The sequence below is a fragment of the Numida meleagris genome, chromosome 16 (assembly GCF_002078875.1).
Source record: "Numida meleagris isolate 19003 breed g44 Domestic line chromosome 16, NumMel1.0, whole genome shotgun sequence".
Lineage (NCBI taxonomy): Eukaryota > Metazoa > Chordata > Aves > Galliformes > Numididae > Numida > Numida meleagris.
In genome coordinates, this window is record NC_034424.1 from 8,565,937 (window position 1) to 8,579,414 (window position 13,478).

General features: G+C 57.1%; 1 protein-coding gene across 2 annotated transcripts; it reads right to left on the bottom strand.

Annotated features, from left to right (window-relative positions):
• LHX6 (LIM homeobox 6) lies at positions 188-13,472 on the bottom strand. Of its 2 annotated transcripts, none has more exons than XM_021413718.1 (9): positions 12,929-13,472; positions 12,612-12,797; positions 12,414-12,535; positions 7,837-8,057; positions 5,631-5,731; positions 5,458-5,553; positions 4,524-4,698; positions 4,086-4,181; positions 188-2,921 (listed from the first exon to the last, which is right to left on the bottom strand). In XM_021413718.1, the coding sequence occupies exons 1-9, from the start codon at positions 13,031-13,033 to the stop codon at positions 2,839-2,841; spliced, it is 1,185 nt and encodes a 394-aa protein (XP_021269393.1). In that variant the 5' UTR covers positions 13,034-13,472; the 3' UTR covers positions 188-2,838. The 2 variants fall into 2 exon arrangements, with proteins under 2 accessions (XP_021269393.1, XP_021269394.1); XM_021413719.1 differs by having other exon boundaries at positions 4,078-4,181.

Below are 13,478 nucleotides of genomic sequence, written 5' to 3' on the forward strand. Positions count from 1 at the left end.
TTTTAATCTACAGACAGGAGATGAATGCAAATGACCTGAGATAAGGTTTGGTTCAGTGGCAACAGTCAGTGTGAAATATATCGTGAAACAATGTATTGAATAAATTAGAGGATTTCTTACATTCTTGGTACAGTTGAGTATTTTCCATACACATAATTAGCTCTAAAACTGCACAAGCTGAATTGCTTCCAGTTTTTGCAAACAATTTGGGCTTAATATAAACAGAGCCTGATTTCTGAATTAGCAAAGCTGCTCCTGGCTACTTGGGGGAAGCTGCCCTCAGCCCGCGCTGCACAGCGATGCTCCCCGCGTGCCCCGCCGCGTCCGCCCGCCCCGACAGCGGTGTCAGCTACAGAGCTCGGATGTACAGTACGATTCACACGTGGTTTGCGATCAGTAACTCAGCTGACAGTTAGCAGATACGTATTTAACAACCTCCCTTTCACTGCACTGCTGAGACAGAAGATAAATGCAAGAGACCATTTTCTCCCTCAACAAAACAGTTGTGGAAATCTCAAGTACTGCGGGCCGTCAGGTCACGTTACAGCCTGAGGTCTCTCCTTCAGCCTCGAGTTGGATAGCTACCCATTCCGAGTTGGATAGCTACCCATTCGCCTACAGCACTAATTCCACAACCAAACAATCACTCGAACGCGTGAGCTCAAATGGAGGAGGAGTGGGGCCCTGGTGACCCCCCGACCACCAGCAGCTCTCCCAGCCGCGCCGTGAACACACAGTGACACGCAGCCTCGCAGCCGCAGGAAGCAGAGAGCTCTGCTCACAGCCCACGGAGGTGTGCCAGGCCTGTGCTCATCACTACAGACACAGAGAAAGGGGACAGAAACACGAGCACCTTGGGGCTGCTCCTGCACAAGGAGACGCTGGGGAGCAGGGTGTCTTTGGGCACACACACTGGAAGTGGATATTCGCATGTCAGATGGTGACAATAGCACTTTGCGGACCTAATTTCCTCTCTCTCTCCTTCCAAATGTTATTTCAAATTGAGAATAGAGCTGCTAGCTGCTGGCTGCAATTAGAACACTGGCCTAGCTGTCCAAATATTACAGCACTCTCTTTTACATACACACACACACAGATAGAGGTGTGTATATGTATTTGTTTCAAGATATCAGCATGTACTGGTGTTCAGCTATTTGTCCAACCGGGAGACCTTGGTGCCCACCCAGCAGATGCAATGTGACTGCTGAGGGCATTGTGCCGGTGCCACCAGCTCACCACACTGGGCTGATGCTGGAGATTGATCTCCAGAGAGAAAAACACGAGTATCTACAGCTCAAATTAAAAACAAGTTACATAACTGGTAGATTCCTGTCTTCTGCTCCTCAGGCACAGCTCAGTCACGTTACACAGTGACTGGCTCATCACAGGCTTTCACATTCTCGGAAATGCTGCCTCCTGAAAGTTAGCAGCAAGATAGACCCATGTGCTCCCATGGAGAGGGGCTTTGTTAGCGACCTGCTCTTGGCTCAGTACAAGCTGAGAAGGGCTGGCAAATGCTAGCTGTTTACTTTTTGTTATTACCATCAATGAAGTATCATTTCAGAGCTTTTTTCCTGATCTGGGGCCAGATGGCCGAGTACTTCCTTTGTTGTTGCCATGAGACTGCCCCAAGGGTGAGCCGTGCACAACCAGTCAGGACCATGCCTTCATCCAGGGACCTGGCAAGAGAGGCTGCCGTGCTCTGGTAAGGGATAAGGGTGAGCAGGCGCTGCCAGATGGAGGAACACGCCATCCCCTCGCTGCCTGCCAGCCTCACTGCTGGCAGCACTTCCCTGGCTGCTCCCCGGACCCTCCCTGCTCTTCTCACTAACTAACTGAGCCCAGTGCTGGGCCCCTCTCCTAGGGTCCACACCAGGGCAAGTCATTTCTACACGTCTACTGGTCAGCTTCCCTTAAGGATTTCTCAGTCCCAGTGTATGGAGCATCTAAGAGTTTGGTGTAGGTACATTCCAAAATCACCCATTCGTCATCCAACATGACTCAAAGGAAATAAAGTAGCTTGTTAATAAAGAACGAGAATAATAATAATAAAAAGATTTGGCAAATGGCTGTGAGAGGAGAGAGACAGTCGGTGCTCAGAGAATAAGTCAGCAATTAAAACCTTCAGAGTGCCAAGCCTGGCTCTGCCACCGACCAACCCTACCGCTCCTTTCGGTTCAGGACATCTCCATATCCCCTCCTATAAAATGGGGGGAACACTAAGATTTACTTACCTTACAGAGTGATCAAAGGACATGTGATTCTAAAGCACTTTGAGGAGGAAGAAAAACTGCCTATTTCCAGCTGGCATCGTGTTTTCCACTTAGTGGAGTCACAGCTACCTGCGACTTTGGCTCAGGAGTCCTCCATGTACACTGAGTTGCTGAGCCAGAGCCCATTTCAGTCTCACACATGCAAGTGTAAATAAGGAGGGATGTCCGGGAACCAACAGTGCTTCACTGGTGCAAAAAGAGAATCAGGCCAAACCACGTAAATTCCTCCTTTCTTTATATTCGTGGGTGATCATCGAACCCCCTGTGACTCAGTGTGTACTGATGTGTTCGTATTCCCACAGCTGGGGAGCAAGGTTTGTAAGCACAGCGGAGTCACTCATTTGGGCTGTGTCTGGCATTGTCTTGGAGAGACTCACTGTCATTCTACAGGTCCACAAGAAACAAGTGAAAAATGCAACTCTGCACTCGACACACACATACACAGAGTGTTGCTGGAGAAATAAGAGTGGATGTTAGATGCTGGTCAATGGAAATAACCGAGAATGCTGAATCTGAGTTTCTCCCACATGACTGAGAACAGTTGCCTTGGGCTGGATGCTGTGTTTCAGCGACTGAGGGGCAGTGGTGCTGGGAGCGCCATGGGCAGGTGAGGAAGAGCTTGCGGAGTCAGTACTGAAAGAGGATGACCTGGGGGAGAAACAGGAACCGAGTGTTAGCTGCTTCCAGAGACAAGCGGCCCTCACCACAGAAATGGGACCGCAAGGAGCAGCCAGGCAGCATGCACCCAGCTGAAGCACGGCAGCCACCTTCCCTGCAGGATGAACTCTTTCTGAGTCATTTTTGTTCCCCGTCCTGCCCCTAGAACACAGCCCGCAGGGAACGCAGGTTTCTGGAATTCACCATGGAAGGAATTGTTTGGAAAAGGAATTTGGAAGGCAGCTCTATGTCCTGAGAACCCAGTCCTGCAACATCTGCAAGCAAGTAATTGCATTTAAGTCACAGGAGCTAGTTGCTGCTGTGGAGTTTCTTTGAATGACAGCATCAGAACTACAGAACATTTTCTGAAAACTCTCCAGTTTCTGTGATGATAAAGTCATGATAAAATGATAGCACCTTGACCAAACAGTAACCTGTCTGTGCCCCTGCCTGTGCTTGTCAAAACAGAGCTCAATAATCTCTGGTTGCTGCACTGAATAGAGAAAGAGACGCTGAGAACTTCTTAAAGATGAAAGCTAAAACGAGTTGCCAAAGGCTCAGCATTTCCTCAAGTCAAAACCTCTTAAACTGGGATCCTAAACAAAATGTTATGAGCCCAAGCATGTATACGCCAGTTCAGAAGCCTTGCCCCCAGATGAGTGCTATATCCGAATGGACAGATGCTGAGGGACTCGACAGCAAAATATCAATATGCAATAATGTTTCCTAGCCAGACGTTGTGAAATAACATTCCGATTCATGATACGGTAACAGACAGTTGTTATTTTTTGAGCAATACTGGAATTCCCAAGAAACGAACCTTTCCTGTTAACTCACGGAAAGCTGCGCAGACCGAGTGCCGGCACAGTCGGGGGAAGGGAGAACCAGGCACAGAGGAGCTCAGGCAGGAGGTCACGAGACTCCAGAGCATCCCAGCACACCACAACAGCATGGGGCATTCAGTGCAGAACACACTGGTGCCGTTTACCAACAGTCGGTACCTCACGCTAAGGCCACCAAAATGAAGGAAACACAGCCAAGATCACAGAGCGCTGCTCGCAGGAGCAGGCGGTGGCACTGACATTACACACAAACTATTGCTGTGGTAGGAGGTTGGCCCCAAACCTGCAGCGAGGACCAGAATTACCTTCTCACCCCTATTCGATAGCGGTCCTTCCATGTCTGCTTTGAGGTGCACTGGAGGAGCCGTGTAGGGAAGTCTACAGTGCACTTGTCCACACTGTACCTGACCTGTGGAGGAGAAAGGCCTCAGCCCCATGCCCACAGCCAGCCCCACAGCGCGGCCCAGCCCTGCCAGGGGCACTCTGAGGTGACACCGCCAGGCTGGGGCTCCCCTGGACTCGGGGGTGGGCGAGGGTGAGGAGAAGCTTTGCGGGCTCACAGAGCTCAAGCACTCTGTCCTGGTCACCCTTCTGCCATAATACCGCTGGCAGGCGGTCCGTCATGGCCTAGGGGGTGTGAGAGGAATGCCCAGCCCATGGCAGAACCCCGGGAAGGCCAACAGCAGTAACGGCAAGGAGAGGAGCTCTGTGGGGCTGAGCTGAGCCCCCCAGCCCCCGGCCCTGCACTCACTCTCGATGTATCCGTGCAGCGTCACCATGCGGGCCCGCTCCGGGCTGCTGAAGGGCGAGTAGTGGATGTCCTCGGCGAGGGAGGAGGGGATGCGGGGCGGGGGGGCCCCCGAGGGCGGCACCGTGTGCTGAGGCGTGTGTTTTTTATGGCGGGCTCGGCAGTTTTGGAACCAAACCTGCAACGAAAGCAGCGAACACTGAGGGAGGAGCGCAACGGGCTGAGCTGCACTCACGCACGGGGACCCACCACGGCCACACCTGCAGCGTCACAAAAGGAACCGTGTGTGGAAATGCCCACACAAACACCACCACAGCGTCCGCTGGTCCCACAGCGTTTCATTACAGCTGAGAAACGACGGTGCTGCAGGACACAGCCCTGCTCTGTACCACCGACAGCCATGACCGTGTCTCACTGCTCTTAATTAAAGCAATGGCTGGGGGATTATGCCCTAGAACTAAAACATGAGTGTAGGTTTTTCCATGCTAGCGTGGTGTTGTCTTTCTTATGCTTTAATTTTTCAAGGAAAACTGGGAGTGAAATCCTTCCACGAGTCAAAACACAGAGCAGCGCCCTGAGGCCACGCAACGGCCACAGCAAGGAAACAGCCACAAGCATTTGACAAATCGCTTCCTGCTCAAAGCACCTTCAAAAAACAGCCCCATAAAGAATCGCCCTGCACGTGGCCTACTTGATCCCTTGCTGAATGAAGAGTCTCAATAACTGAGGCCTGAGCCAGAGTTTTTCATGTTAGAAACTTAAATGTGTCTTTGGTAAAACAACACTGGATGGTGCCCACGCTTTGCCTTCATCCCACACCTGCACCCCACACCTGCACCCTACACATTGCATCCCACACCTGCATTCCACCTGCTGCATCCCACACCCTGCATCCCACCTGCTGCATCCTGCATGCTCGCCCACAGCCGCCCCTCACCTGAATGACTCTCCGACTCAGCCCCGTCATGTCCGCGAGTTTCTGAAGTGTTTGTGCATCGGGGTTGTTGTCCTGAGCAAACTGTGCCTGCATGACCTGGCAAGTGATGAGGAGAGGGGTCAGACTGTGGCTGGACACCGCAGCCCATCCCGCCTCCGGCCCAGCCCCGCTACCTGCAGCTGCTCAGCAGTGAAGGAAGTGCGAGCCCTTTTGGCTGGCTTTGGCTGGCTGTCCTGCTCTGAGGGCACGGCCCCCTCCAGCGTGATCCCATTGCCTGTGAAAGAGAAGCCCAGTGCAGTCAGTGCGAGGAGCTGAACAACAGCTGCATGCCTCAAGCATCCCTCACTGCATGCAGCAGCGCTGGCCCGGAACTGCATGGGGCCACTGAGCCTCTCCATCACCAAGTGGTAACACTGACCCTGATGGGTTTAACATTGAGTATAGAAAAAGCAGCAATTTTGTGGAAGATGTGAGGAATTATGGATGGTGAAAGGGCAGCAGGAAGATGGATTTTGAGGTCAGTAAAGGAAAGCACTGACTTCCTGCCAGCCCTGGCTCATGGTCACCATTTGGCTGCATCCCCCAGCGAGCAGTCTAGAAGGGCCCTGCCTGCTGCTGGGCACACCAGGACCCACACCATGCCCCATCCCCATTGCCTCCATCACCTGCCTCATTTCAACAGGCTCCTTGCTCTTTTCCCTGGCCCCAAATTCCCCTGACCTCCTCCTGAGTCCCGAGGTAGCAACAGCAGGAGCAGCCCCATCCCTATGGCACCACTCTGCATGGTGCCGCTGCCCAGGGCAGCAGCCATCCTGCAGGGCAGACGCACTGGAGTGAGTCTGGCCATGCTCATTCAGACACAGAGCCACTGGGGAAGAGGCCAGGGCCAGGGCCAGGGCCCCCACCCCACAATGGGGTCTGCACTGAAGCCCATGCACTGCCCAGAGGAGTGATGGATGAGGGAGGGTGCATGCACGGGGCTGGCGCTCGCCCCGCTCCCAGGATGCGCCTGCACACCACGGTGTTTGCTCTGCAAGCTGGACAGGGCTGTGATTGTCTTGGCTGGAGTTGAAGGACTTTCTCATATAGTTTGACTTGTTCTTTTAGGATGATGAATGGGACTCTGACTTCAGCAACATCTGTTTATTTTTCTTGTGTGTAAAACCTCATGTGCAGAAGAAATTGCTGGGTAATTACTGAAGGGGGAAAAACGTGTGGCCCTTTAACTCTGCAGCAGCGCTGCTCCCCAGAGCCTTCCCATCCCCTCCTCCAGCCCAGGGGCATGGGGAGGTGGGCACCTGCCTGGGGACACTCAGCCCCTGCCCTGGCACCACCAGGGCCCCCTCTGCAACACAAACCCCAGCCCTTGGCCAGGACCACGGCACTGCAGGATCCCACAGACAGACCCAGCCACGGCCACAGCTGCAGCCCCACAGCCCCACACTCCTCCCAGACCCACGGCCCCTCTCTCGATGCCCTGCGGCCTTCACACTAGCCAGTCACTGGAGCCTCCCAGCCCAACAGGGCACACTGTTTCCATCCCCTTGCCCAAATGCTGTAAACAGAAACACTGATTATTTTCATGTCAGGTTGTTAATCGCTTCCACATGCTGCACGAGCTGGGACGTGGCATTGGCCTCCCCACACCCATGAAGCACTACTGAGTGGCACATGGGCAGGAGCTGCGCTTCGAGCCCCAGAGGATCCCCGAGCACTTCCCTCGGCATTTCTGCAGCTGCACAGCATCTCCGTGGGCACTGTCCCTGCAATGCAGCCGAGCACCAGACAGGCAGGCAGGCCCCCTGCAGCCCCGCTCCTCGCCTTGCCCCACAGCCGGCCACAGCCCGAGAACGTGGGGCAGGTTCAGCTCTGGCCCAGCCCAGTGATAATGTGGTACGGCGCGGCCTCACAAACCCTCCAAAGCCACTTCATTCTTCTGAGCACCCACTTGGCCACTGTCCCATAGCCATGACACTGCATGACCTCTTGGCACCGGCGGCAGCGGGATGCAGTTGGGAACATGGAGGCCACTTGCAGTGCATCCTGGGCCAGTGAAAAATGATGGGAAGGGTTTGTCCACCCGCCAGGTTTCCCACCTTATAGATTTATGACTCACAGCTTCCAAATCCCCACAGCTTTCTGATTCGTCACATGTGGCAGTGAGGCACAGCAGTGCGGTGGAAGCAGGGCCGGGGCCGTGCTTGGCATTGCCCTCAGCACACAGCTCTGCCGCGTGCTCCATGCATGTCCCAGCGCAGAAGCAACTGCTCTGCGGGCACCATCCTGCTCTCCACACATGGAACCAGCCCTGGCCCCTCGCCATGGGCAGCGATATCCCCGCACGGTTCCTGGGCCAAGGGCTGTGTCACAACCACGTACCATTTTCTGCTGCTCGCTTGAGGTTCTCTATCATGGTGTCGTAGTGGATCCGGCACAGCACCTTCTCCTCCACCAAGCCGAACTCCTCTCCCGTGGACAGCTGCCGCTTGCAGGAGAAGCAGGCGAAGCAGGCCAGGTGGTAGGCGTTGCCGCGCGCCCGCCGAACCCAGTCGCTGGCGTAGATCTGCCGGCCGCAGCGGGCGCACTTGGTACCAAAGCGGCTGCGGGAGGAGAGAACACAGCGTGAGGGCGGGCAGCAGCCGCAGGCCCCAGCGCCCGTGAGCACCCTGAGCCCCCACAGAGAAAGGGCGGCAGTGAGACCGCCCCGGAGCTGCTCCCGGGCAAGGACCTCCAGCACAGGGCGCAGCCGAGGGCTGAGCCGTGTGAGCAAGCGCTGAGGTCACGCAGTGCAGTGAATCAGCCTCCGAGTTCACGGGCTTTTTTATTTTGATAACAGGCGGTGTGACACTCAGATGGAAATTTTGTTAGAGCCGTTTTTCCCCTATTGCAATAAATCAAAACATGTGTTTTCTCCTAACACGTACAGACGTATGCATCTGCTCTTTCCTCCTACAAGGAGGTCTCCTTGAGGCGAGAAGATGATGATTGTGCTCGGGTTTATTTATGCTGGGAAGTACTGCGGCGGAATGAGGAGGTACCGAGGCCGCCTCATCCCCGCACACTGGCGGCTGCGCCTCAGCTTCTCAGCACCACGCTGCTGGCAGCTCCCCGGGCACAGCCACCCGCAGCCTCTGCTAATATGGGTGGGTGCTCACGTTTGAGTTTTATTACCGTTAAAATAAATAAACACAGCAAGCAGCAAGCAGCAGGGAGAGGCGAGCATCTTCTCCAGCACCACAGAGCTGACGCTGGCCCTGACACAACCCTGATCTCAGCTGCTGCGTGTCCCGCACATCCCAGCACGGCCATAGCACCATGGGGCTCACGCCCGGCCCCGCAGCCCTCAGCACCATCCCAGCTCTGGAAGCCACAGACACTGCTGCCATCCCCAGCCCCAAAAGCTTGAGCGTTTCCTTCCACCAAAGGCAGAGAACACTGAAGACAGCACACCGAGCGCTGCAATCCGCGAGGCTGCCAACACGGGCACAGCCTCTGCAGCTGCAGGCACAAGGTGCAGGGCACACTGCAACATGCAGCACAACGCAACGTGCTGCACACCACGACCTCCAGCACACCACAGTCCCCAGCACACCGTGACACCCAGCACACTGTGACACGCAGCACACCACAACCAGCCCCGCAGCAGGAGCACGGCCGCGCCATCCCATTGCCCCGCATGCAGCACATGGGCTTGGGGAGATGCAGCCAGGACGTCCTGCACTGCAGTGGGTAACCACCAAACTATTAGGGAGGAGGAGAAAGGTTTAAATTTTTCAGCCTGACCATTGCTGACCAAAAAAAAAACCAACCCCAAAACCTGAACCAACAAAAAAAGGAGGACATTTCTGTGCTGAAATTATACAGAGACTTAGCTAAGAGACTTCACTAATTTACTTCAGATGGGAACATTGTAAACTGACTTTGTGCCAGCTCGTTTATATAAACGCACAAACAAAAGAACTGTATTAATTTTTTATTTAGAAGTAGAAATCGTTCCTGTAAGTCGAATTACTTTGAACAATGCGCTATATAAACAGTCGTATTTGCTGAACGCTCTCAGACGAGGGGGCAGGCTCAGAGGAACTAATAACACGTGGTAGTCGCCTCTCCCCACTTCCATCACTCCCTGCTCCGAGCGGGCAAAGCAGTGTGCTGGGACGGGCACGGCCCCACGGTGCTGCTGGAGAGGATGGCTCAGAAATGAGACCGACTGCAGCCCCTGCGATGCACCGAGCTGCTCCTGCCACCGGGCAGCAAAGCCCAGCGAGCCCCGCGCACTCGGCAGCTGCAGGGCACAGGGGGTGGTCCATGGGGCTCCTGCTGCCCGCCTGGCAGCGAGGGGACAAGGACGAGGCCGAGGACGGAGCCACGCTGCAGCAGGACGCAGCCCAACTGGTATGTCTGACGGCAAAGCTCAACTCCACAGCCCGGCCCAGGCATCACCACCAGCCCTGGCCCCGTGCAGGGTTTGGGGCTGGGTGAGCCGACACTGCCAGCTCTCCGTGACAGGAGACAGAAAGCGGCACCGGCTCCGAGCCGTGGCACCGATCCCTGCCTGCAAGGTTGAGGTGAGGGCCACCCAGGGCCATCCACAGCCCCAAACATCCCCATCCCCTCCTGGTGTGCTCCATAAAAAGACCCTAATTCAGCCCCAGCAGCAGCTGCAGCTCCCAGAGATCACTCCAAGAGATGCAGAAGACCAAAGCAAGCCTTTCTTAATGCCGAGCCGCAGCCATGCCCAGGCTGGAGCATCACCTCGTGGCACAGAGGAGAGGGGTGGCAGAGGTCACACTGCCACCAGCCCACCTGCAGGCCCTGCACTGTTCCAGCCCACAGGGATGCACACCAGGGCCACTGTTTGTGCACGCTGTCTGTGCCCCGGGTGTCCCAGCGTGATGTGGTGTCCCAAGGTCACACCAGGACCATGCTGGGACCCGGCTCTCTCTGCAGCCGTGGGAGCTTGGCCACAAGCAGCCCTCGCATCGCCTGGGAACACAGTGTTCTTCTGACGGAGCTCCATGAGCTCCAGTTTTAATTTGGTTCTCCTCAAAGCGCTGGAGCCCTGGATGCCAAATGCAATTATTTGACAAGACACAGGAAACAGCATCGCTTGCTCAAAAATGCACACGAGGCCCCGGAGCTGCCGCAGCGCCAGCACTTACACAGCCTCCCACGTGCGGGGAAGGGCCGGGGGCAGGGGCAGAAGGGGGCACGGGGCAGTGCCCGCGGGTGGCCCTGTGCTGTCCCTCGGCAGTGGCACCGGGCAGCGGTCCCTGCACAGCTGCGTCCACCCTGGGAGCCGGCAGCGGGGCTGCCTGCTCTGCTATTAAAGAGCACACTTCATCCGCAGCAACAGAAAGAAAGATAGAAAGGAAGACAGACAGAAAGAAAGAAGAAAAAAAGAAAAAGAAAATAATAACCATGATAAAATGTCTAAAAAGTCAGATTTGTGCTTTGCCAGGCACTGGGTCCCTGCTGTCCCGGGATCTGCAGGGGCAAACCCGAGAGGATCGCCGCTGGCACAGAGAGGAACGCGGTGGGGTTCGCCCGAGGCTGCAGTCCAACTGCCAGCGGCCCCGACCCGCGACCCCCGCACTGCGGCTCCCGATCGCGGCGCTGCTGGAGCCCGGCCCGAGCCGCCAGCACCAGGAACCGACGGCGGCGGCAGCGCGAATCGGCCCCGCTCCGCCCGGCCCCGGCCCCGCGCCGCATGGTTTCACGCACACAAAAAAAAAAGCCGAAATCTTTTTGTGCTAAAGCCAAAGGCGGAACGCGGGTGCGGAGCTCCCCCCCAGCGGCACCGGAGCCGCCGTGCCCAACTCCGCGCTCTGCTCCAGCCAGGCGCTGCGCACCGCCGTTCCCGGCAGAGACGGTTCTTCGGGGGCAGATCCCGTTCCCCGCCTTTGCCCAAAGGCAATTTCAAGATTCGGTTCGCTACTTTAAAGCCGTCTTTGAAAACGTCCATCCTTTCAAAATATTAATGAAATCAAAACGATTATTAATTAATGAAAAGCGCTGGAAGCGCTCTGAAGCAGCGAAGCGGCACCTCACAGTTCCCCAAACGTCCGAGGGAGCGGGGGGATTCCAGCGGACACCGGACCCGGCGGTGCGCACCCGACGGCGGCACCGGCACGGGCGGGCACGGGACAGCCTCACCATAAATAATAATAACAACAATAATAACAACAATAACAACAATAAGAACAAAAACAAATAATAATTTAAAAAAAAAAAAAAAACCACTGCGGATCTCAGCAGCGCACACCCTCGCAGCACAGCCGCCACCCGCTCCGTCCCGCAGCGCAGCCCCGCGGCTCTGCCTTCCGCCCGGGCAGCGGCATTCCCGCACCGCGCCGGGACGGGGAGCGCCGGCGCTGGGGGCTGTGGGGCGAATCGAGCCCCAGCGAAGAGCTCAGGATTCCTCCACCCGTCGCGCCTCAGTTTCTGGGAGGACGCGCGGTGTGAGGTTATCACCCAGAGGAGATCACCGGGCTGCAGCTCGACTGCGGGACGCCGACTGCGGGGCCGCGGCTCCGAACCTCGCGGCGGGTCCCCGCCCGGCGGCCCCCGGCCCCGCCGCACACCCACCCGAGGGCTCCGCGGGGCCGGGAACTGTTTCGGTTCTGTACCGCTCTGACACCAACGACACTTCGGCTTTTTTTGGTGTTAGTCGGCATAAAAACGGTTTTAGAAACCATTCGGTCCCGCAGACGGCCGGGACGCATTTATCCTCTTCTAAAAGCCGGGCCACGCCGTCCAGGACAATGCCCCGCGGCGGGTCCCCCCGCACCGCAGCGGGAGGCGGGGAAGGATCCCCGGGCGGGGCCGCGGCCGCCCCCGGCTCCGTTCCTCCCGCAGCCCCGCGCCGCCCCGAGCCGCAGCTTTGCGGCCCCGCAGCTTCGCAGCCGTTTGCCGCAGGCACCGGCCAGGGACGCCGTGCACCCCCTCCGCCCTACCTGAAGTAGTCCATCTTGCAGAAGATCTCCTTGTTCTTGATGTAGCAGCTGTGCTGCTGCCGCAGCGAGGTGCGGCACACGGAGCACTCGAGGCAGCGGACGTGCCAGATGAGGTTGTTCACCTGCGGCGGAGCGGACAGAGGCTGAGACCCGGGGCCGCCCGCGGCCGCCCCGCCGCCCCCGCCGCACCGCGCTCACCTTCAGCAGGTACCGGTCGAGGATCTCCAGCCCGCAGCTGGAGCACACGTTCTTGCCGGCCGACGGCGTGGAGGAGGAGGAGGAGGACGGCGGGGAGCAGACGGACGGCGTGGAGGGGGTGCTGGGCGCCGAGCGGGCGTCCTCCTTCTCCAGGGCTGCGGGCAGCGGCTCCCCGTCGGGCTGCGACTGCGGGCACAGCCGCGCGGGCATCCGTCAGCCGCGGCCCCAGCGCTCCCAGCGCGATCCCCGCCGCGTCCCGGCCCCGCACCCCGCACCCCGCACCCCGCACCGCGCACCGCGCACCGCGCACCGCTTACCATGGCGCGGCCGTGCGGGTCGAGGCAGCGGGTGGTCGCTTTGGGCAGCGGCTCCGGCGGCATCACCTTGCGGGAGAGAGCGGGAGAGGGCGGCTGCGGCTCCATGCGCCGGGCGAGCGCGGGGCACCCTATATAAACCGCCTCAAAACAATAAATAAGAACTTTCTAGTGGCCATTTAAATCCTTTGCAACAAAAGCTGCGTCTCTTTAATGAAGCAATTTGAATGTGGATTGAATTCTCTCCCTGCCTGCACTTAACCCGGGCCTCTTGAAGTAATCGCTCGGTTCCCATGCGAGCCAAAGCGCTGAAAAAACCCCACAAACTACCTGCAATTAGAAATTGCCGTAAATGCCCGAGATAAGAGGTACCCAGAGTGTCAATTCCGGCTGTCAATCAGGGAATCCATCAGGCCACCCAAAGAATTGCAAATTTGATTTTTTTAATGGTAGTAATTAAAAATCGAAATTCTTCCCCCTCTCCCTCCGCCGAGCGCGAAACGCCCCAGAAAGCGCCGGGATGCGAAATCCTCCCCTTCGGCGCGGGAGGCGG